The 24,303-nt window shown below is 48.2% G+C and overlaps 1 protein-coding gene across 1 annotated transcript; it reads right to left on the bottom strand.

Moving 5' to 3' along the window:
* Nucleotides 1–8,520: 8,520 nt before the first annotated feature.
* On the bottom strand, nucleotides 8,521–21,675 carry R3HDML (R3H domain containing like). The gene is made up of 5 exons (XM_054542386.1): nucleotides 21,415–21,675; nucleotides 17,558–17,703; nucleotides 15,353–15,485; nucleotides 12,762–12,877; nucleotides 8,521–8,653 (listed from the first exon to the last, which is right to left on the bottom strand). Exons 1-5 carry the CDS (start codon nucleotides 21,673–21,675, stop codon nucleotides 8,521–8,523), a joined length of 789 nt encoding a protein of 262 aa, XP_054398361.1.
* Between the last annotated feature and the right edge of the window lie 2,628 nt (nucleotides 21,676–24,303).

Genomic DNA, 24,303 nt, shown 5'->3' with positions numbered 1-24,303 from the left:
GGGGCAAATACAAAGACCAAAGCCAACTCAGTGAGGAGGGCAGAGAGGAAGGAAGGGAAGAGAGTGGGATCTGGCTGACGCTGATGATCATCGTTGTAGCACTGTTTTAAGCCCATCATTTCACTCATCCAACAAATGCTTATTGAGCATTTCTTCTGTGCCAGTCACCATGTGAGACACTGTGAGACAAACAAGGCTGAACAAACCACCCAGGTCCCAGAGATCACAGAGTTTATAGTCTGGTGGGGGAGCCAGACACCACAATTCACACCAACAACTATCTGATCAGAGCAATGACGAGAACCGCAAAGCCAAATCCAGTGTGCCGTGGAAGCACCAGAAGTCCAGGAAGGGCCAAGTCCACCCAGCATCACCACACCAAAGAGCAGCTCTTCAGAGTCCTGCTAAAGCTCAAAAACATGAAACCACAACGAGGATTTCTTGCGTGCTTGCTCTGGACCCAGCACTGTTCTAAGCGCTCATGGATCCTTCCATTTGATCCTCACAACAGCCATGTCTTCCTCTGCCTCTAACTGAGGCTCTGCTATGTGCCATGTCTCTGACCCACCAATGCACCTCTGCTATAGTCATCTTAGGAGATGATTAATGTTATCCCCATTAGAGAACCCCGGAAGAAGGTTTTTTGTTTTTTTGTTTTGTTTTTTTGAGATAGAGAGTCTTGTTCTGTTGCCCAAGCTGGAGTGGCAGTGGCATGATCTCGGCTTAATGCAACCTCCACCTCCCAGGTTCAAGCGAGTCTCACGCCTCAGCCTCCCAAGTAGCTGGAATTACAGGCGCGTGCCATCATGCCTGGCTAATTTTTGTATTTTTAGTAGAGATGGAGTTTTGCCACATTGGCCAGGCTGGTCTCGAACTCCTAACCTCAAGTTATCTGCCCGCCTCAGCCTCCCAAAGTGCTGGGATTACAGGCGTGAGCCACTGCACCCAGCCTGGGAGACGGGTTTTGTTTCCTCGGAGCACTTGTTTCTTTTCTCAGAAAGCAAATTTTTCTTTTCTTTTCTTTTCTTTTTTTTTCTGGAGCCTCCCAGCAGACTTCACTAGCTCATTTTACAGATAAAACATGTGAAGCTCAGAGAGCGGTAATGATTTGACTCACAAGACCACACAGCTTTTTTTTTTTTTTTTTTTTTTTTTTTTTTTTTTTTTTTTTTTTTTTTAAAGAAAGGTAGATCTAGGATGCTAACCCAGATGTATTTTATCAAAAATATCAAATCAGGGTCTTTCAGCCACTGTCTCACACACACACACAGGCACACATACACTGCAGTGAATGTTCCACTGCCCCAGGACAAAAGTGCTCATGTTTTGTGGATGTACTGCAAGGTCATTGGAGTTCTCCTTTCTCTGTCCAGCCACATCTGTGGCCTAGAGCAGAGGGCCAGCAACAGCTGGATTGTGTCAAGTCTCGAGTCAGATGACATTTTTTGTTTGTTGGTGTTTTTTTTTTTTTTAATCTTGAGCCTTAGTTTTCTCTTCTGTCCTTGGAGATTACAATATTATTTACCTCAGACAGCTGTTTGGAAAACGAAACAGCTGTCTGAGAGATAATAGTAGAACATTCACTAACCCATTCATCCATCCATTCACCCACCTACCCGTCGATAGAAGCAACCATTCTAATAATTGCCGAATGCTTGCTATATAATGAGTACGACACTGGGGCATGAGATGAAGAGACGATGAAGAGACATGAGGACATCCTACAAGGTGCAGAGACTTGGGAGACAGTGAAAGGCTGTCAGGTTAGATTATTGCATCATCCTTTAAGAGACACTGTGGGGCCTTCTGTTCACCCCTAGCTTAGCCTTATGACCTGGGCTGTCCTTCCCCAGAAGCTGTCTGGCCCCTTTGAGAGACAATGTCTTCCTCTGGCCACAGGTTCAACCAAGTCATCCATTGGCATCTTTACTCCAGGTCTTAAAATTGTGGATTAAGAGTGGCCTCGCCCTTTAGCTATGCTATCTCCTCTAATCTCCCCGCCCTCTGGGAGATAGTTCCTGTTGTTATCTTCATTTTACAGATGAGGAAGTAGGTTCAGAGAGGGGAAATGTCTTGGCCAAGGTCACACAGCTGGTGTGTGGGATGGGTTCCCAGGCTGTTGGTTTCTTCAGCCTCTGCCATTTCCAGTGCATCACATATTCCTGTTTGATGGGGGTCAAAGCAAAGAAGATTCTCCCTGACTAGACTCAGAAGATCAGGCCCTGATTCTGTCATTCACTGGCCCCCTGTCCTCAGCAATTGATGACATACATGTTGATTGCGTCTTTGCAATGCACGTGGCTTTACACCCTTGCTCCCCACAGCATCCACCGTGATCTTAAGACACATCCTAGTCCTGTCTCCACTTCAGAAAGAAAGCAAGAGGCATGCGAATGTTGAGTCGTGCGACAGAGTCAGAACTAGACCCGAGGTCTACTGGATTCCAGAGGCCAAGTTCTGTGGGGCTGTGCGATTTGAACAGGTTTATAAAAGGCACCCAACTTTTAAAAAATCCAAAATGTGTCCCCAAAAGATAAAACAAACATTCTCTTGAATTTCCCTCCTCAGAAACAAACCTGTCACTAATTTTATCGTGTCATTCCACGAATTTTCTATGCGTGGAATGTACATGTATACACTTGTGTACATATATACATCTATAACGTGTGTGTACATACATACATCTATATCCGTTTCGCTATCAGCAACTATACAGTTCTTCAGTGTACCGTTTTCACTTAATTTAACTGAGAGGTTCTTCCCTGTCACACACAGATGTGCGTTGTTTCCTTGAACAGTGGGATAGCATTCCACTGTAAAGACGTCTCACGCTTTATTTACCCGTCTTCCCTCTCCTGAGGGACATTGGGTTACTTCCAACGTGGGGGTCACCCTAAGGAGTGAGCCGGAGCCTTTCACTCTCAGTAACACATGCTTTCTAGCCCTGCATCTGAGTTTCGCACGTCCGCAGAAGATATTCTCATTTTCCACCGCTCCACCCTGCACGGCGCTTTCTACCTCCTCCCCATTATCCAGAGCCAACGGAGGTGCGGAGCCACCGAGCCGCCTGGTCCCACGCCCAGCTTGATAATGCACCAGCAACGTGACCTAGGCCCAGCGAGGCTCTCTTGGTGAACCTCAATTTGCCCCGCATCGAAACAGGACGGTGCTTCCAAGCCCCACCCTCTGTGGGGTTTTGGAAAGACCCCTGAGATGCATTCCCAGGAAGGCCTCTGGACAGACAAAATGAGCCAAGCCACTGCCCCAGGGCTTCTCGGCCCCTCCCAGCACTTCTCGCACCAAGCAGGCCGTGCTCCGGCTTGAGAGCTTAGGGAAGCAGTCACATTGCCTCCATGGGGCTTCCTGCCCTTCCAGAGGAGCTCCAGGAGGGGCTTTGGGCCCGTAAGAAACACACGGGGAGGTGTCCCATGGCCTCCCAAAGCTGACCGCCGCCCCGCCCTGTCCAGTCTTCCCCCAGCCCCACTTACCATAAGAACTCTCCACTGGAGCCCCGAGGGGCGCGTTCACACTGACCATGGCCAAGCCCACCCAGCCGGAGACCCGGGGGCATGGAGGAGCAGGGGCCCGCTCACAGCAGCAGCAGAGCCACCAGGAGCCAGTCCACCAGGAAAGCGGTGAGTGCGGCCAGCTGCCACCGCCCGGTTATCTTATTGATTCTTCTAATCACCCAAGGTGGGTGGATACGTTAAAGAGTAACCAGTCACTTAGGGAACCTGCGGCTGGGGACTGTTGCTGTCTCCATGGCAATGGCGACCTGGCCAGACCTGAGGTCCACTCGGGTCCCAGTCCTGCACTCTGGGGTTAGGGGAACCCAGAGGCAGGTGTATGGGGACATCAGCCCCCCAGTTTTGAGGACAGGGCCTGAGCAGAAGGGGCTGGAGAGGTAAGAGTCCAACCTGGGTTGGGTTTTATGGCTCCAGACTATGGGTGTGTCACCATGCAGGAAGCAGTGGGAAAACCGAGGGAGGGGCAGAGGAAAAAAGGAAGGTGGAGAACTGTGTTTAGTGAGTGCCTACTGGATGCTGGGAGTTGCATACAGGCGTTACCATATTTAAATTAAACCTTGAGATGAAGAGACTGAAGGACAGAAAGAAATTGCATGCTGGAGTCTCACTGCTAATACATAGAGGTATTATCTTCCTTTCATCTAACGTATTTATTGAGCACCTACTGTGTGCCAGGCCTTGTGCTAGACTCTGGTGATATGGAAATGAGCAAAGTAGATGTACCCCCAAAACTTGTGGACTAATGGAGGAGACGGACCTTAATCAGATCATCATTCAAAGATACTATCACAAACTGGTGGGTGATATGAGGGGTGGAGAAACATGGGTCTGCCTCCAGGCCAATGGGACAAAGTCATCCTGTCTGGCGTCTCCTCTGGTCTCCTTCCCCACTCTAAATTCAACCTGCTGCTGAAACTTGCACACCCTGTTTTAGCTCCCTGGCATGTTAGACACCTGCCACCTAGCTTTTTTTTGGAACAGCCCCGTTTCTTTTGTCTCAATTTTGGATCTCACCACCTGCTTGGGGATTCTGAAATCAAGGTCATTCATCCTGTTAGAGAGAGCTGAAATGAGAACAGTGAAACAAATTCTAGACTCAGAAAAATCAGAAAACTCCAGCTCTGCTATTTTCTTGCTGTATGTTTTTTAGTAAATTATTTCATTTCCTTATAGAAATACCTAGCTCATAGTTTGCCCTGCCTCTAAAATAGCTAATTGATATATTCCTTTTCTCTCCCCATAGTCTCTTTTTTCAGCTTTATCAATCACACCAGAGGGACCTTCAGCCCCTATGGATGGGCACGGGTTGCATTAAAATGTCCTTTCTTTTGTAAAACAACAGTGATAACAAACGTTAGATTTTGGGGCCGTGCGCAGTGGCTCATGCCTGTAATCCCAGCACTTTGGGAGGCCGAGGCGAGCCGATCACAAGGTCAGGAGTTTGAGGCCAGCCTGACCAACATGGTGAAACCCCGTCTCTACTAAAAATTAAAAAAATTAGCTGGGCATGGTGGCAAATGGGAGGCTGAGGCAAGAGAATCGTTTGAACCAGGGAGACAGAGGTTGCAGTGAGCCAAGATCGTGCCATGGCACTCCAGCCTGGGCAACAGAGTGAGACTCCATCTCAAAATAAATAAATACATAAATAACTGTTCGATGTTTTTTTAAAAAAGTATTAATATTCTTGGTCGGGCGTAGTGGCTCATGCCTGTAATCCCAGCACTTTGGGAGGCTTGAGGCAGGTGGATCACTTGAGGTCAGGAGTTCGAGACCAGGCTGGCCAAAATGGTGTAATCCCATCTCTACTAAAAATACAAAAAATTAGCTGGGTGTGGTGGCGAGCAACTGTAATCCCAGCTACTCGGGAGGCTGAAGGAGGAGAATCGTTTGAACCCAGGAGGCAAATGTTGCAGTGAGCCGAGATTGCACTACTGCACTGCAGCCTGGGCGACAGAGCCAGACTCCATCTCAAAAAAAAAAAAAAAGTATTAATATTTTTATATGGGGGTGGGGAGGTTTGCTAACCCTATGTCAATTTCCCAAAATGTTCTGGAGATTTAAGTGGTATGTGACCCCCTGCATGAAGTGGCATCATGAGGTCACATAACTAGGAAGGAGCCGACACAGAACTGGAATTCAGCATCATCTGACCCCAAAGCCCGTGCTATTTCAACAGGTCTCACATTGCCTTCCTGAGCACCAGGATAATGAGAATGACAACCACTGGCATTTATGAACTGTTTAGTTTGTCAGCATTGTATGTTCTTAATGTCATTGAATTGTCACAGTCAATATTCCCATTTTACAGATGTAAAAACTGAGACTCAAGAAGCTTCACTAAATCTGTTCTTTTTTTTTTTTTTTTTTTTTCTGATACAGAGTTTTGCTCTTGTTGCCCGGGTTTGAGTGCAATGGCGCCATCTTGGCTCACTTTAACCTCCGCCTCCTGGGTTCAAGCGATTCTTCTGCCTCAGCCTCCCAAGTAGCTGGGATTACAGGCACACACTATGACGCCTGGCTAATTTTGTATTTGTAGTAGAGACGGGGTTTCACCATGTTGGTCAGGCTGGTCTGGAACTCCTGAACTCAGGTGATCCCCCTTCCTCGGCCTCCCAAAGTGCTGGGATTACAGGTGTGAGCCACCGTGCCAGGGAAGAGACAAGCAAAAAGTGCCACTGTAAGGTGGGAATTCCATGCGATCTCTTGGGTTTTCCATTTCTGATACTGCCTTCAAGAGCCCATTCCAAAAAATAAAGTAGGAAAGATATAGTCTAAGAACAATGAACTCACAACAGTGTCCTTAATTCTCTCTCTCTTTTTTTTTTTTTTTTTTTTTTTGAGACACAGACTTGCTCTGTCACCCAGGCTGGAGTGCAGTGATGCAGTCTTGGCTCACTGCAACCTTCACTTCCTGGGTTCAAGCAATTCTGGTGTCTCAGCCTCCTGAGTAGCTGGGATTACAGGCGTGCCCCACCATGCTTGGCTAATTTTTGTAATTTTAGTAGAGACAGGGTTTCACTGTGTTGCCCAGACTGGTCTTGAACTCCTGGCCTCAAGCTCTCTGCCGCCTTGGCCTCCCAAAGTGCTGGGATTACAGGCATGAGCCACCACCCCCGACCTCTTAATTCTCTTATTTCACTCATTTCCAGCATTTAGAAATTAGTACTCACCCCACACCTCATTTATCTCATCTGTAAAGTGGAGCAATAGTATACGTGCATGCACTTGTGCATTGATCTAGCCTTCTGCAGAGCGGGGCCCAAAGCGCTGTTCCTTCCCCTGGTCTTCCAGTTGAGCTGGTTTTCCTCTCACCCATCTTCCCCCACCCAGTTCCTGTTCCTTGTCTTTTGACCCTCTTGGGAGCCGAGAGAGGGAGGGACCAGAAAGAGCCACTACACTGGATCTCAAAAGACTTTATTGGGGGTGGAATGGGAGGGGGTGACATGCACAGGATGAGAAAACTCATTCTATCCAGGACAACGCAGGGACTCCACGGAAAAGGGCCTGTTTTCCATCCCGGGTCTTCAAAGGAGGAGCTCTCCAGCCAGGCAGGGAGTGGGCCCCAGCTGCAGGGCAAGGTCTGAGGGAGGAGATTTTACTATCTCTGGCGACAAAAGGACTTTTGTGTGCTATGATCCCTGGGTGGGATGGGGGGGAGAGGGGAAATGGTTTATTGGAATGAGAGTAAAGATTATATGGGAGAAAAAGAATCAGAGATGCAGAGACCAAAACAAAAACAGGCAGAGACAGTAGACAAAAGAGAGAGACCGAGGCAGAGATAGAGAGAGAAAAAAAGGCCCAGAGAGAGTCCCCTCAGGCCAACTTTGGTTTTCACTTCTCAGTTCTGAGAGCCGAGGAAGCAGGAAGGAGCTGTGAGAGACTGAGCTCTAACCTTGGCCATCAAAGACAAGCTGTGCAGTTCTGGGTAAGTTACACCCTGCTCTGAGCCTCAGCGTACCCATCTGTAAAAAGGGGGTCCTGGACTCTGTCGTGGCTCCAATACCATGCAGTGGGGGTGGGGGGCGGATGTCCACAAGCCAATTTCAATGTTTTTTAAAATCATGGGCCTGAAAAGTGCCCAACTCAGGGAGCGAATCACAATTCCTCAAAGGCTGCCCAGAAACTGGTTGACTGTTATGGGATGAATGAAAGTGGGTTTCCTTTCTTTCTTTTTTTTTTTTTTTTAGAGACAGTCTCGCTCTGTCACCAGGCTGGAGTGCAGTGGCTGGATCTCTGCTCACTGCAACCTCCACCTCCCAGGTTCAAGCGATTCTCCTGCCTCAGCCTCCCTAGTAGCTGGGATTATAGGCGCGAGCCACCACTCCTGGCTAATTTTTGTATATTTAGTAGAGACACAGTCTCACCGTGTTGGCCAGGCTGGTCTCGAACTGTGGACCTCAGGTGATCCACCTGCCTCAGCCTTCCAAAATGCTGGGATTACAGGTGTTAGCCGCCGTGCCCGGTGGAATTCCTTTCATTGGATGGACAAAGTCATTTGGGTTTGACAAAGCCTGAGAGTTACAAAACCGAGGTGCCAGGTTTTTTGTTTGTTTGTTTGTTTGTTTCTAAATAGAGATGGGGTATTGCCATGCTTTCCAGGCTGTTCTCCAACTCCAGGACTCAAGTGATTCTCCCACCTCAGCCTCCCAAAATGCTGGGATTATAGGTGTGAGCCATTATGCCTGGTCCTAAGGTGCCAGTTCTATGCCTTCCAGCCTTGGTTCTCTGAGAACTGAATTAATGAAAGATGCAGGGCTCTTTTCCGGAGGCCCAAGAAAAGAAAGATGCAACTAGGAAGGAAGGAAGGCAAGGAGGTCATTTTCTTTTGACCCATATTGGACATTTAAGAAAGGAAATCTAGGAGGAAAAATTCAATAGGGGGTGATTGTAACTCATATCCTTTAAAGAAACAATTATTTCTCCACCCAGTTTTTTGAGGGCAGGACTTGGAGGGTCAGGCCCAGCTGGAGGCGCACCAAAGCCCAGAGAAAATTCAGAACCACATGAGCTTGTTGGATTTCAGCCCCCTGAAGCACATGTTGCTATTGCAGCTGCCTTGGTAACTGGGGGGACAGGCGGAGCAGGGCCTTCCCACCTTGTACGGGGCCTCGCCAATCCAGTTGCCCCTGGAAGAGAAAAGGTCCCAGGGAGACAGAGGAGGGTTAGGTGAGTAACCTTCACACAGATGTCCAGATCTCAGTGCTGCCACTGACCAGCCCTGAGGACCTGGGGCAAGTCACATCTGCAAGCCTTGGTTTCTTTTTTTTCTTTTCTTTTTTAATTTTTATTTATTTATTTATTTGAGACAGGGTTTTGCTCTGTCACCCATAGCTCACTGCAGCCTTGATATCCTGGGCTCAAGCAATCCTCTCAACTCAGCCTTCTGAGTAGCTAAGACTACAGGCACATGCCACCATGCCCAGCTAATTTTTTAATTATTTGCTGAGATGGGGGTCTCCCTATATGGCTCAGGCTGGTCTCAAGCCTCTGGACTCAAGCAGTCCTCCTGCCTCAGCCTCCCAAAGTGCTGAGATTACAGGCATGAGCCACTGTGCCCAACCTGTAAGCCTTGGTTTCTCCTGTAAAACCAAGAGAAGAGCCTCCTCTCTCTCTAAGGGATTCAGCAAAGATCACATGTATGTATGCACCTAGCACTGTGCCTGGTCAATTAGTGGCTCCCTTGTAAGGGTTGATTTTTTCTTATTCTTTTTGTTTGTTTTGTTTTGAGAGGGAGTCTTGCTCTGTCACCCAGTCTGGAATGCAATGGTGCGATCTTGGCTCACTGCAGCCTCTGCCTCCTGGGTTCAAGCAATTCTCATGCCTCAGCCTCCCGAGTAGCTGGGATTATAGGTATGTGCCACCACACCTGGCTAATTTTTGTATTTTTAGTAGAGATGGGGTTTCACCATGTTGGCCAGGCTGGTCTCGAACTCCTGACCTCAAGTGATCTGCCCACCTCAGCCTCCCAAAGTGCTGGAATTACAGGCGTAAGCCACCGCGCCCAGCCTTTTTCTCCCTCTTTCTTCTTTCAAAGCCTAAAATTGTTCCTCCAGCTCTTGCTCATGGCTGCCTAATAATCTCACCACTGGCCTGTGGCATTCGTTATCTTTGCCAAGCCCCAGTGCCTTGTTTTCTCACACCTTAAATGAACACACCTTTGAGCAGAAATATAATCTTTTTTCTCCAAACGTGATTGTTGAGTGACCGTGAGTGAAATCAGCTGAAGTGCTCAGAAAAATACTCACTTCTGGTTTCCTAACAGGACTCATTCAATCATTTAGTCATTCAACAAACACTTCTGGAGCACCTATTGAACATCAGGATTTGTGCCAGCTGCTGTCAGTCCACAGTTCTCAAAAGGTGCTCTCAGAAGTTTGGGGGCAGGAAGAGTGAGTGGGTGGTGGTGATACCTGGGATGACATGGAGTTCTTTTTTGTTTAATTTAACCACTTAGAAAAAAGTTCTGCTTAAAAAAACAAACGGTTGCAATTGCTATAGTAGAAGGATATAGAAATGAAAACGGTCGATTTCCCACGCCCAAGAGTTTATAACTTAGTTCTAGTCATGGCCACCATTTATTTAGCATGTACTATGGGCAAGGCACCACAGAGGCTTATTTGTTTTATTTATTTTATTTTATTTTATTTTATTTTGAGATAGAGTCTCTCATTGTCGCCCAGGCTAGAGTGCAGTGGCATGATCTCGGGTCCCTGCAGCCTCTGCCTCCCGGGTTCAAGTGATTTTCCTGCCTCAGGCATGCACCGCCATGCCCGACTAATTTTTGTACTTTTAGTAGAGATGGGGTTTCCCTATGTTGGCCAGGCTGGTCTCGAACTCCTGACCTCAGGTGATCCACTTGTCTCAGCCTCCCAAAGTGCTGGGATTACAGGCGTGAGCCACCACACCTGGCCTCACATTATATTTTAATCGTTAAATTCTGTGAGCCAGGTAGCATTAACCTTAAAGGAGCTGGGCCTGGTGGCTCGTGCCTGTAGTCCCAGCACTTTGGGAGAGTGAGGTGGGCAGATTGCTTGAGCCCAGGAGTTCCAGACTCGCCTGGGCAACATGGCGAGACCCCCATCTCTACAAAAAAACAAAAACAAAAAACAAAACGTAAGCCAGGCGTGGTGGTGAACGCCTGTAGTCCCAGCTACTGGGGAGGCTGAGGTGTGAGGATTGCTCAAACCAGGAAGGTGCAGGTTGCAGAGCTGAGATTCTGCCACTGCACTCCAGCCTGGGTGACAGAGCCAGACAGAGGAAAGGAAAGGAGAAACGAAAAAGGAGAAAGGGGAAAAGGGAAAGGGGAAGGAAAGAAGGGAAGGGGAAGGGGAAGGCCTAGGCCTGTCAAGATAAAATGATGTATTCAAATGCTTAGTACATGCATTGCAGAGGGAATCAAACCTACGCCTGGTAATAGCAATAGTAACCAGTCTGTATTCCCCACTTATTATGAGCCTGGGGGCATTACCTGTGTTATCTCACTCAATTCCCTCAATTCCAAGACTGGGCACTATTTTATTCCCATTTTGCAGATGAAGAAACAGGAATAGAGAAGTTAAGTAAGATCACACATTTGAACCCTGGCAGTCTTGGCCCCAGAGGCTAAAAATCTTAACAACTATACTGATAACACTCAATGCTTCAAACATTTGATATGTCAACAAACAAACTAGAAAACTTGAGCCTGGGAGGTCGAGGCTGCAGTGAGCTGTGGCCGTGCCACTGTACTTCCGAGCCTAGGTAACACAGCAAGACCCTGTCCCCCCTCAAAAAAAAAAAAAAAAAAAAAAAATTAGATGTTATTTGTAATGGAATTTGGTTTCTTATATTTTTCTGTGACTGATAAAGCTGGGCTGTAATGTGACACATTGTCAATAGATGCCATTTCTAACAAATAACAAGTATCCTATTTTGAGAATTTGTTTCAGGCTACTAATGACTTCAAGAACATCAGAATAATACAATATAAAGAATTTGGAATTTAGAATCAAAAGACTGATTCTTCTGAACCAGCTCTACTACTTGTTGGCTTTGTGACATTTGGTAAATTACTCAACCTCGCTGAACCTCAATTTCTTAATTTGTAAAGAGAAACAATGTTCTCCTAGTGTTCCCCCCTTTTTCCTTCTTTCTTTCATCTCTTCAATGAGATAATGGGAAAGTAGTTTGTAAATGATTAAAGGCTATGTGACAGTAAAATGTGGTTATTATATATTTTTGGAATTCTAGGACAGGCACAGTGGGTGGCTCACACCTATAATCCCAGCACTTTGGGAGGCCAAGTAGGGAGATAGCTTGAGGCCAGGAGTTCAAGACCAGCTTAGGCAACATAATAAGCCCCCCATCTCTACAAAGATGTTAAAAATTAGCCAGGTGTGGTGGTGCATGCCTGTACTCCCAGCTACTCAGGAGGGTGAGGCAGGAGGATTGCTTGAACCCAGGAGTTTGAGGCTGCAGTGAGCTATGATCTGGCTATTGCACTCCAGCCTGGGCGACAGAGCAAGACCTCGTCTCAAAAAAAAAAAAAAAAAAAAAAGAAATTCTAAATATCGTGTTTACTTAGAATTTGTTCTTGTTTTTGTTTTTTTTGTTGTTGTTTGAGATGGAGTCTTGCTCTGTTGCCCAGGCTGGAGTGAATTTAGAATTTGTTCTTGTTTTGTTTTTGCTGTTGTTGTTGTTTGAGACGGAGTCTTGCTCTGTTACCCAGGCTGGAGTGCAGTGGTGTGATCTCAGCTCACTGCAACCTCCACTTCTGAGGCTCAAGCAATTCTCCTGCCTCAGCCTCCTAAGTAGCTGGGATTACAGGCACGCACCACAGTTTCTCACTCTTGCACAGGCTGGAGTGAGGTAGCATGATAATGGCTCACTGCATCCTCAACCTCCTGGGCTCAAGTGACCCTCCCGCCTCACCCCTCCCCCAGTATCTAGGACTACAGATGATCACCATCACACTCAGCTAATTTTTTTTTTTTTAAGAGATGGGGTCTTGCTTTGTTCCCCAGGCTGATCTTGAACTCCTGGGCTCAAGGGATCTGCCCACCTTGGCTTCCCAAAGTGCTGGGATTTCAGGCATGAGCCACCATGCTCGGCCTTAGTAAACTCTTAAAACTACCCAAATTATATGGTATTGAGGGCACTTAGAATGAAGAAGGGATACGGTGCATATCTGTCTTTGAATTCTCAGGACCCACCCGCCTGCCCCAGGGCCCCCTTTGCCTTGGTGCAGGTACTTACTTAATGGCGTAGTTGCAGACCAGATATGCCGCCCGATGCCAGGTGTTGCCCCAGACGCTGATGCTACTACATGTGTGGATGGCGCAGCCCAGCCGATTGGAGGATGCCCACACCATCTGGTGAAGGACAGAGACAGAGGAGGCTATGAGAAGGGCTCAGTGGGACCCAGGCTCCCTGGGGTTGTATAGTTGCATTAGGTGAGGTCTTCCTGGGAGAGACAGTCTGCCTGTTCCAAGGTGTTGGGGGAGGAAACGGAGGCATTTATATTGTAACATAATATTTCTAAATCTTTTTTTTTATTACAACCAACAGTAAGGAATAATTTTTATATTGTTACAGGTGTACAACAGACACACACATACACACAATTTGAACAAGAGTTTTATGAATCAGCAGTCTTATGTTATCATGTGTGATTTGTTTTCTTTCATTTCATACTGCACTCAGTCAAGTGCAGTCGTGAGAAGGGAGTTGGATCTGTAAGTGACTGTAAACAATCAATTGAGAGAACTCACTACCTTCAGACTAGCCAATATATTTTCTTTTTTTTTTTTTGACAGTCACTAATGTTTTTATTTATTTATTTATTTGGAGACAGAGTCTTGCGGTCGCCCAGGCTAGAGTGCAGTGGTGGTATCTTGGCTCATTGCAACCTCTGCCTCCCAGGTTCAAGTGATTCTCCTGCCTCAGCCTCCAGAGTAGCTGGGGCTACAGGCGCGCACCACCATGCCTGGCTAATTTTTTGTATTTTTAGTAGAGATGGGGTTTTGCCATGTTGTCCAGGCTGGTCTCGAACTCCTGACCTCGGGTGATCCACCCGCCTCAGCCTCCCAAAGTGCTGGGATAACAGGTGCAAGCTTCCGTTATCCCGGCCATCTAATGTTTTTAATAATTTGAAATAAAGTATCTGGGTTTCTTCTTTTTTTTTTTTTCTTTTTTGGATTTTTTAACTTTTAAGTTCAGGGGGACATGTTCAGGTTTGTTACATAGGTAAACTCCTGTCACGGGGGTTTGTACAGATTGTTTCATTACCCAGGAATTAGGCCTAGTACTCGTTAGTTATTTTTCCTGATGCTTTCCCCTCTTCCTGCCCTCCACCTTCTGACAGGCCCCAGTGTGTGTTTTTCCCTCCCTATGTCCATGTGTTCTCATCATTTAGCTCCCACTTATAAATGACAACATACGGTATTTGGTTTTCTGTTCCTGCATTAGTTCACTAAGGATAATGGCCTCCAGCTCCATCCATGTTCCTGCAAAATACATGATCTTGTTCTTTCTCATTAGCCAATATATTTTCTTTCCTTCCTTCCTTCCTTTCTTTCTTTCTCTTTCTTTCTTTCGAGTCTTGCTCTGTCACCCAGGCTGGAGTGCAGCGGCTCACTGCAACCTCTGCCTCCTGGGTTCCAGTGATTCTCCTGCCTCAGCCTCCCGAGTACCTGGAGTTACAGGCACCCACCAGCACACCTAGCTAATTTTTTGGATTTTTAGTAGAGATGGGGTTTCATCATGTTAGCCAGGCTGGTCTTGAACTCCTGACCTCAGGTGATCTGCCCACCTTGGCCTACCAAAGTGCTACAATTATAGGCGTGAGCCACTGCACCTGGCCAGCCAATATATTTTCTATACTTTTCGATTCATTTCCTTTTTAAAATATTATTATTTTTAGAGAGGTGGGTCTCACTGTCACCGAAGCTGGAGTGCAATGATGGGATCATAGCTCACCGCAACCTCAACCTCCTGGGCTCAAGTGATCCTCCTGCCTCAGCCTCCCAAGTAGCTGGGACTAAAGGTGCGCACCACCAAGCCTCATTATTTTTTTTTAAGATGGAGTCTCACTCTGTTGCCCAGGCTGGAGTGCAGTAGTGTGATCTCAGCTCACTGCAACCTCCGCCTCCTGGGTTCAAGCGATTCTCCTTCCTCAGCCTCCCGAGTAGCTGAGATTACAGGCACATGCCACCACACCCAGCTAATTTTTTGTATTTTTAGTAGAGACGGGGTTTCACCATGTTAGCCAGGATGGCCTCGATCTCCTGACCTTGTGATCCACCCCCTTGGCCTCCCAAAATGCTGGGATTACAGGGGTGAGCCACCTCGCCCGGCCATGCCTCACTATTTTTAAAAAGGTTTTTAGAAATGAGGTCTTTCTATGTTGCCTAGGCTGGTCTCAAACTCCTGCGTTCAGGAAATCCTGCCATCTCAGCCTCTCAAGTTACTGGGATTACAAGCGTGAGCCACTGCACCCAGTCATTTTCTTTCTTTATATATATATATAACTTTTAATTTTTTTTTGGCGGGGGACGGAGTTTCACTTGAACCTAGGAGGTAAAGGTTACAGTGAGCCGAGATCTCGCCACTACACTCCAGCCTCGGCAACAGAGTGAGACTCTGTCTCAAAAAACAAACAAAAAACAAAAACAAAAAAGATTCACCTCAATTCATTGTGCACACAACTTTCCAGGAATATGCTTCTTTGGTGAAAAGAAGCTCATAAAGGTCTTTGTTTGCATTCTCATTTCTGCTCCACACATTCCTTTTCTTCTAAGGCACCAGGATGTGTTATCCCGGGGCCCTCAGCCTTGACGGAGGAGTACCTGGGTATAATGGGAGCAGGTGGGGCCATTGCAGCGCCAGGGGCAGTGTGGGTTACAGTCCCTCGGGGCCGGAAACAAGTAATGTCGCTTCTCCTCAGACCAGGACTTCATGAGATCCACCACGGACCGGTACCTGGGGAGGTGGGGGACATGGAAGAAGCGGGGTGAGAGGATGGAAAAGTGGCTCGGCTGCCAACTTGCTGGTGACCTTGGGTGATCACTTTGCTTCCTTTCCCCCATCTCAGTTTCCTATCTGTGAGCAGGAGGGCGGTGGCCCTGCCTCACAGGCACGTTCTGAACCCATGTGAAGTGCCTCCCTGTACCTAGTATGTGGTAAGTCCTCAAAAAAGGATACGTGTTACTGTTATACAGAGGGCCGGGCAGGAGGTGCATCTCAGACGGGGGAGCTTGCATTTTCAGGAAGGGAAGGGCTCCTCGGACCATCTCCTAGGCCTCTGAGATGTAAGGAGAAGGCAGATACTGGTGTGTCACCCTGAGATAACCTCTGCAGTCTGAAAAGCCATCTAGGGGGACCTGAGGGCTTTTTCTTTTTTTTTTTTTGAGACGCAGTCTCGCTCTGTTGCCCAGGCTGGAGTGCAGTGGTGTGATCTCAGCTCACTATAGCCTCTGCCTTCTGGGTGCAAGCAATTCTTGTGCCTCAGCCTCCCAAGTAGCTGGGACTGCAGGTATGCACCACCACGCCTGGCTAATTTTTGTATTTTTAGTACAGACGAGGTTTCACTATGTTGGCCAGGCTGGTCTCGAACTCCTGACCTCAGGTGATCCGCTCGCTTCTGCATCCCAAAGTGCTGGGATTACAGGCATGAGCCACCGCACCCGGCCTTTGAGGGCTTTTTCTATCACACATATTCGACAGGGGTACAAATATATAAAAATATACATAAATGACTAAAGAGGGAGAAAATCTGGAAGAATGCACATTCATAATTTATGACAGCATAGGTTCGTCTCTAACACTGCTTTCTTTCTCTCTGTGAGCCTCTCAAATGGTGGCCATGGGTAGGGGTGGAGTCTGGCAGGAAGAGTTCAGTGGCAGGAGAGGGGGAAGTGAAATGGAGGCAGGACTGAATCACCTGATGTCTGCTCTGTAGGGCTCTGAGTGACCATTCACGGCTGTCAGAGGCTGGTGCTGGTTGTGACCAGTGAAGGACATGAAAAAACGCAGACAGGGCCCTGAATTTCCACTGAGCTCACTTGAAAGGACTGGCTTTAATTCTTTCCCACTCTCCCCGGGGTGATGGCAGAATGGCGAGGATGGGAAGGTAGTTGTTTTTCTAACATCCTTATTTGGCAAAATAAAAATCTGACAATCGTGTGGCAGTCTCACAGATTTCTTTTTGCAATTTTATAGGCCTGTGAAATCCACAAGTCTGGAAAGAACTGAGCTAGGCTAACAACTTTGTTTTACAAACAGGGACACCAAAGTTTAGAAAGTTTAGAAAGTGGAAATAACTTCCCAAGGTCACCCAGATCAGAAGGTCCCCGGATTCTGACTTGAGAGTCAGAATGGCGGCAAGAAGGTCAGGCCAGAAGGGTGGGTTTGCCATTCTCAGACTTACCTTTATTTTATTTTATCCCCTTATCTTTATTTTATTTTATTGACTTATTATTATTTTTGAGACACAGTCTCACTCTGTCACTCAGGCTAGAGTGCAGTGGCGCAATCTCAGCTCACTGCAACCTCCACCTCCTGGGTTCAAGCGATTCTCCTGCCTCAGCCTCCCGAGTAGCTGGGATTACAGGCATGCGCCACCACGCTGGGCTAATTTTTGTATTTTTAGTAGAGACAGGGTTTCACCATGCTGTCCAGACTGGTCTTGAACTACTGACCTGAAGTGATCTGCCCGCCTCAGCCTCCCAAAGTGCTGGGATTACAGGTGTGAGCCACCGTGCCCGTACCCCTTATCCTATTTTCTGAGTCTTCCAATCCCTCCTCACTTTCCACCACAATCTGTGCACTTGTTCTCAAAACAAAACAAGACTTGCCTCAATTCAATGTATACACAACTTTGTTAGGGTTTTGCCTGCCCCTTCTAACTAGAATGCAGGCTCCCTGCAGGTGGAGAGCTTGTCTGCCTTGCTCACCACTGTATCCCAGTGTCAAGTGCAGCACCTGGTACAAAGTAAGTGTTCAACGAGTGTTTGTTGAATGACTGAGTGAAGGAAGGGCAGAGGGTCACTCACTGGCCAGAATGGATGGAGAGGTTCTGGCCCACGTATCTCATCAGCTGTGAAGGCCCATGTGCCCAGATGCACTGGGTGGCCCAGGCCTCGGCAGCCCTGGCCAGCTGCTTGTCCCAGACCGAGGGAAAGAAAGGCAATGAAATTCCCTAGGGGAATAGCCACCATCGTCACAACCGTGTCCAGAGATGCACATTTACCTGGTGCCATTTCTACCCCATCTCCCTGGAACCCTACAACAAACCCACATGACAAAGTAGAAGACTGAGGCTCAGCTCGCTGATGACTTGGAGGGTAACCATGAGTCCACACCAGAGTTGGGGTCCACACCCAGATCTCTTGACTCTGAGCTTGGGCTTTGCTCTGAGCAGGTCCCAGGGTGTTCGTAAAGGAGTTCTCAGCAGTCCCTAGAAGTGACTGAACCCAGAAGGATGAGAAAATAACTAATTCTTAAATTGTACTTATAGTATTTTCTTTTTCTTTCTTTCTTTTTTTCTTTTCTTTTCTTTATTAAGACAGGATCTCACTCTGTCACCCAAGCTGGAGTGCAGTGGTGCGATCGCAGCTCACTGCAACCTCTGCCTCCTGGTTCAAGCGATCCTCCCACCTCAGCCTCCTGAGTAGCTGGGACTGTGGGCGCGTGCCACCACGCCTGGCTAATTTTTGTAGAGACAGGGTTTTGCCATGTTGCCCAGGCTGGTCTCCAACTCCTGGCCTCAAACAATTCACCTGCTTCAGCCTCCCAAAGTGCTGGGATTACAGGGCACTTCGGGAGGCTGAAGCAGGTGGATCACACCCGGCCTTGTAGTATTTTCTAAATGTGTTTATTTTAACATTAAAAATGTTTAATTCAAAAGCTGTTTTAAATCGTGAAAATATGCATAATTTTAATATGTAAGATATCCGCCTGGGCACAGTGGCTCAAGCCTGTAATCTCAGCACTTTTGGGAGGCCGAGGCAGGCAGATCACTTGAGGTCAGGAGTTCGAGACCATCCTGGCCAACATGGAGAAACCCCCTCTCTACTAAAAATACAAAAATTAGGCCGGGCATGGTGGCTCACATCTGTAATCCCAGCACTTTGGGAGGCCTAGGTGGGCGGATCACCTGAGGTCAGGAGTTCGAGACTAGCCCGGCCAACATGGTGAAACCCTGTCTCTACTAAAAATATAAAAATTAGCCGGGTGTGGTGGCAGGCACTATAATCCCAGCTGTTCGGGAGGCTGAGGCAGGAGAATCGCTTGAACCTGGGAGACCGAGGTTGCAGTGAGCCGAGACCACACCATTGTACTCCATCCTGGGCAACAACAGTGAAACTCTGTCTCCAAAAATAATAATAATAATACAAAAATTAGTCAGGCTTGGTGGTGTGTACCTGTGGTCCCAGCTACTCGGGAGGCTGAGGCACGAGAATTGCTTGAACTCAGGAGGCAGAGGTTGTAGTGAGCCGAGATCGTGCCACTGCACTCCAGCTTGGGCAACAGAGGGAGATCCTGTGTCGACAACAACAAAAATAGATAACCAAGGAGGAGCAGTAGAAAGTCTCATCACTCCCCTATACTTCTCCGCCAACCCCACCACCCTGCACGCCGTCCCAAGAGGCAGTCACCACTGCTTCTTGTGTCCTCTGTATACAGGTATATATTCTATACCTGTACAAGCAGCTCTGTCTATACACACACACACACACACACACATATATATATTTTGGCAAATGGCAGCATTCTATTCTGCACCTTGCTCTTTTGTCTTAGTGATTATTCCCCATCACTACATGGTGAATGCCCTCCTCATCCTCCTTAACAGTTTTGTAATTTTCCAACGTATGAATTCCCCGAGTTTTATAACCAGAAAATATGTCAATAAAATACTAGTTCCCTTCCATCTCTGACTTCCTGGGATTCTCTGAGATAGGATTTGTTCATTCATCAAATATCAAACAACATCTCTAGGCACTGAGGACTCAGGGTAGCAAGGCAACAAGGCCTTCAACAAGTCATTGATTATTACAGTCCTGGTCAGTGTGAGAGTGAGAAATGGGAGCCAAACTTTCTTGGGGCAGTGAGAGAAGGGCTGCTAGGGCAAAGGCTGTTGAGTTGGACAGCCTGTTCTGTGAGTAGAAGTCAGCTAGGGAGGGAGAAATGGGGCATCCAAAGAGGGGTCCAGGTATCTTCCCAGGGTTGTCTGGCCCAATGTTTTTTTTTTTTTTTAGATAGAGTTTCACTCTTGTCATCCAGGCTGGCAGGATCTCGGCTCACTGCAACCTCTGCCTCCCAGGTTCAAGCGATTCTCCTGCCTCCGCCTCTCGAGTAGCTTGGGATTACAGGCACCCATCACCACACCCAGCTAATTTTTGTATTTTTAGTACAGACTGGGTTTCACCATGTTGGCCAGGCTGGTCTGGAACTCCTGACTTCAGGTGATCCACCCACCTCAGCCTCCCAAAGTGCTGGGATTACAGGTGTGAGCCACTGCGCCCGGCTGTCTGGCTCAGTCTTTTAGGGAGAGCAGAGGAACGCTTCCCTCATACTACAAAGGGGTAAACTGAGGGAAGGAGCAGGCTAAACATCAAACCTACATGTTCAGGCCCTCCTTGGAGTCCCTGGTGAGATATCTAACCCTCTCTGCTCCATGCCGCCTGCAATCATTAAACACCTGTTGGGGCAGGTGCACACACACAAACAACGGGTGCTCAATAAATGTGCCATTTGTTTGAAAAATGGAGGGCATTCTAGGTGCTAACGAATGAATGAACGAGTCAATGACTCCCCTGCGCTCTAGCGGCCTGCCGTCCCGGCTCCTATTCCCACCCCTCCCAACACTGTATTGCCTCCTCACGTTATCTTATATACATTAATATCTTGTTGTTCATGCTTGTTTTCTCTTATTCCCACTAAAATGTCAGCTTCATGAAGGAAGGGGCCTTGTCCATTCTGTTCCCAGCAGTATCCACAAGGCTTAGCACAGTGCCTGGTTCCAAGTGTACTCCAAGTATAAGTCAATGGATACGATGAAAAAGTTAAGTTTTCAGGCTATCAAGTGGCATGTGTTGGTCTTTCAGGGGGCAGACTGGCAAACTCTTTCCCTAAAGACATATTTGGGTGGGCTGGAAACCCATCCCTCTAGGCTGGTTTTGGACAGTGGCCCTGGGGGAGGAGCTGTAAGCAAAAGATTTGTGTCCTCCTCTGACTTCTTGGGGGCTAGAGTGAGAGCCACCAGCCCTGCCTCTTTGGGAGACATCCCAGCTTCCTCTGCTGGTCAGCTGCTGGTTTTCCTCAGCCTGAGATTCCCCAGTACTTGTCCCCACTGCTCCAAGCCTGCCTCCAGGGGCTTGTGGAGGATGGTTGGGTGTGTCAGTCAAAATCTTAGGGTAAAGAGACAATAGCATAGAAAGCACCAGCCACGCAACCCATGCAGGTCCCCAGTGTGGGGAGCCAAAATTCTTGGGTAGGGGATTGTGATGGTTACAGTTGTGATGGTGCCAGGTGGCAGCAGACAGACCTGGATTGAAATCCTGGCTGGGTGACCTTGGGCAAATTAATTCTCTGAGTCTCAATTTCTTCCTCTGGAAAATGGAGATGATACTCACATGCAGTGCCTGGCGCACAGAGGCGTTCCTTACATAGTAGTCCCATGCCTGACTCACCGGAGGAGCTGTGCAACCTTCTTGGTTTCCTCAGCTGTAAAATGGGCAGATTAACTCCTGCCCTTTCTACAGGTCGACACCCAGATACTGGCTAGTGGGGCCAGGCAGGCAAGTGGTCCAGCTCTTCAAAACCAGTCATTCTAGGCCAAGATGAGTCTGGTTGCGTTTGCCGGAAGGGACATTGCGGGGGGTGGGGGGCAGGTACGGGGACTCACCATGTATTCCATGTTGGCAGCAGGTGGGTACGCGCTGGCCCGGATGTGGTTGTGATAATCCAGTAAGGCATTCATGTCTCTCCCAGAGATGTGGCGCTTCCAGCGGTACCTGGGCACCTCCAGGCCACTCAGGAGCCGCACAGCTGTGCTCTCGGGCTGGGCCGGGGCTGGGGTAGCATTAGGCATTATCAAGGCGTTCACTGCCTGGCCAGCCCAGAAGAGCAGGCCTGCCAGGCCCACGGTGCTGGGCAGCAGGGGCATAGCTGGATGGAGGAGTCACAGGTCTGCCTTGTGCAATCAGAGCCGGCTGCCTGGAAGGGGCAGGCACGAGAGCACCAGACCCTGAGCGTTCTCCAGCAGTGCCGACCCAGAGGATGCTGCCTCCTGGGAACTTGGCAAAGACCTCCAGATGCAGCTGTGGTCCAGATGCCCAGCACCCCTTCCTTTCCACTCCAGGGGACTGAGTGGGTTGGGCAAGGGGAAGAAATGCCCAGATGGTGGCTAATCCAGACATGGCCCTGGGGTGAGATGGTGCCACCACTTCAAAGCCAGGGCTCTGTCTCTCCAGCCCAGGAGACAGACAGCAGCCTCTCCAGCCTAGACATCCTCTTCACCAATCCTGCTTGAGCGGTCTCAGTCAATGCCCTCGGAGGGCAGGACCCACCTTACCCCAAGGCATATTGCAGGGTCCTTTTGTCCCTGCTTTGCTGCAATTGAGGAATTGAGAATGGACACAGAGAAAACCCAATGGCAGAGAATGAAAGAGGCAGAGAAAAAAGAGAGACCGAAAAGGGGACAGAAAAAAAGAGTTACAGTGAAAAAAGAATGAGAAATAGAAAGGAAAAGAGATAAGAGAGAATGAGAGAGAGGCAACGATGTGGGTGGGGGAGGACAGAAATAGACAGAGAGGGGGCAGAAACAGAAGAAAGAGCGAGAAATCGACTTAGAGAAGAGACAGAGAAGCATGAGAGACCAGGCAGGAGGCTCCAACGGTGCGTACCCAGGACGGGCAGCCCAAGCTGCGGCAGGCGGCAGCCTAGGAGGCTGGGGACCTCTGCAGACACCCTGGCCCACCTGGCGGCGCAGCGACTTTAACGGTCCCCTTGGTGCTGTTGGCATCTGACGTCCCGGGCCCCACAGCCCCCTCCCCTTCCAGCCAGGCCAGACTTCTGCAGGGAGGCTCCGTCTGCTGCTTGATGGGCTTTTCTCTCTTGCCCCTCTCTCTCTGCTTTCACCTGAAGCGTGTAAGCCTGGGCTGGGCGAATGGTCAGGATAGTGATGTGGCAACAGGGCAGGGATTCCAGGAAAAAATACTCATCCCCTACGGGAGATCCCAGACCCTGAGGCTTCTCTCTGCCTTCCACATCCTGACATATTAAGGCCACCTTGCATCTGGAGAGTATTTTCTGACTGTTTTCCTTACAACACCATCCAGCCTTGGAGTAGACAGTTTATATGGCCCATCTAGTGAGCCCCTGCTATGTGCCAGGCCCAGGGTTGAGTGCTTTACACACAAGCTCAGCCAACCCTCAGAAGCAGGTACTATAGCTCCCCATTTCACAGATGAGGAAACTGAGCCCCAGAGAGGAGAAAGAACAAGCCCAAAGTCAAGCCAGCCAGTCTGCAATCACGCCAGGATTTAAATCCAGATCTGACCCCAGGCCTGGTTAGTATCTAAAAAGGATGCCTTTTCCTCTCCTCTCCTCTTCTCTTCTCTTCTCTTCTCTTCTCTTCTCTTCTCTTCTCTTCTCTTCTCTTCTCTTCTCCCCTCCCCTCCCCTCTGCTCCCCTCCCCTCCCCTTCCCTCCCCCCTCCCCCCTCCCCTCCCCCTCCCCTCCCTTTCTGTCCCCTCCCCTCCCCTCCCCTTCCCTTCCTTTCCTTTCCTTTTTTTATTTTCTTTCTTTTCATTTTTTGTCTCACTTTGTTGCCCAGGCTGGAGTGCAGTGGCGTGATCTCAGCTCACTGCAACCTCAATTCTCCTGCCTCAGCCTCCTAAGTAGCTGGAGCTACAGGTGCGCACCACCACACCTGGCTAATTTTTGTACTTTTTAGTAGGGATGGGATTTCACCGTATTGGACAGGCTGTCTTTCTTTTTTTTTCTTTTGAGACAGAGTCTCGTTCTGTCGTCCAGGCTGGAGTGCAGTGGCACAATCTTGGCTCACTGCAACCTCCACCTCCCAGGCTCAGGTGACCCTCCCACCTCAGCCTCCTGAATAGCTGGGACCACAGGCATGCACCACCACACTTGGCTAATTTTTTTGTATTAGCCAAAGATGCCATTTTCTAACCAAACCAAATATAGATGCATAAGGAAAAAAGCCTATGGTGATGTTCGTCATGATGCCATTCAAACACAGCCTATTCATTAGCAAATGAATTAAGCCCACGAATCTGGGTTCAAATCTCCATTATCCCACCCCCTCACTAACTAGGTGTTGGGCACGTTACTCAACCATTGTGTGCCTCATCTGTAAAATGGGAGAAATAACAGTGCCTACCTTGTAGCATTGCTGCGAAGATGAAATGAGTGAACATTTGTGGAGCCTTAGTACAGTGGCTGGCACACAGTATGCACTCTAGGAATGTGTGTGTGAATGTGTTTGTGTGTACATGTGTGTACTTGTGAGAGTATGTATGCACTTGTGTATGTGTGTGCAAGTATACTTACATGCGTGTGTGTTTGAGTGTTCTTGGGTCACATGTGTCCCCAGGTAAATGTATGAGTATGTAGATAATGGATGTGTGTGTGTGTGTGTTTAAAGTCTTGTTGGTCTCTGAGTTGCTGAAGTCTTAGGTTAAGAAAGAGTTCAATTTTCTCCTGTTTCACTACTTGTATTCCCCAAAAATAACAAGCATTACTTTTGTAATAGAAGGGGATAGACTTACAAA

The sequence above is a fragment of the Pongo abelii genome, chromosome 21 (assembly GCF_028885655.2).
Source record: "Pongo abelii isolate AG06213 chromosome 21, NHGRI_mPonAbe1-v2.0_pri, whole genome shotgun sequence".
NCBI classification, from domain to species: Eukaryota; Metazoa; Chordata; class Mammalia; order Primates; family Hominidae; genus Pongo; species Pongo abelii.
This window is presented reverse-complemented; position numbering and strand designations above follow the sequence as displayed.

Bases quoted from the DNA above. Each gene is read 5' to 3' on its own strand.
- R3HDML (XM_054542386.1), bottom strand. From the start codon at position 21,675: ATGCCCCTGCTGCCCAGCACCGTGGGCCTGGCAGGCCTGCTCTTCTGG. The intron at 15,486-17,557 runs GTGAGTGACCCT...CCACCTCCCCAG, and splicing joins CTCTCCATCCATTCTGGCCA to GTACCGGTCCGTGGTGGATC. The intron at 8,654-12,761 runs GTAAGTACCTGC...TTTCTCTTCCAG, and splicing joins GTCTGCAACTACGCCATTAA to GGGCAACTGGATTGGCGAGG.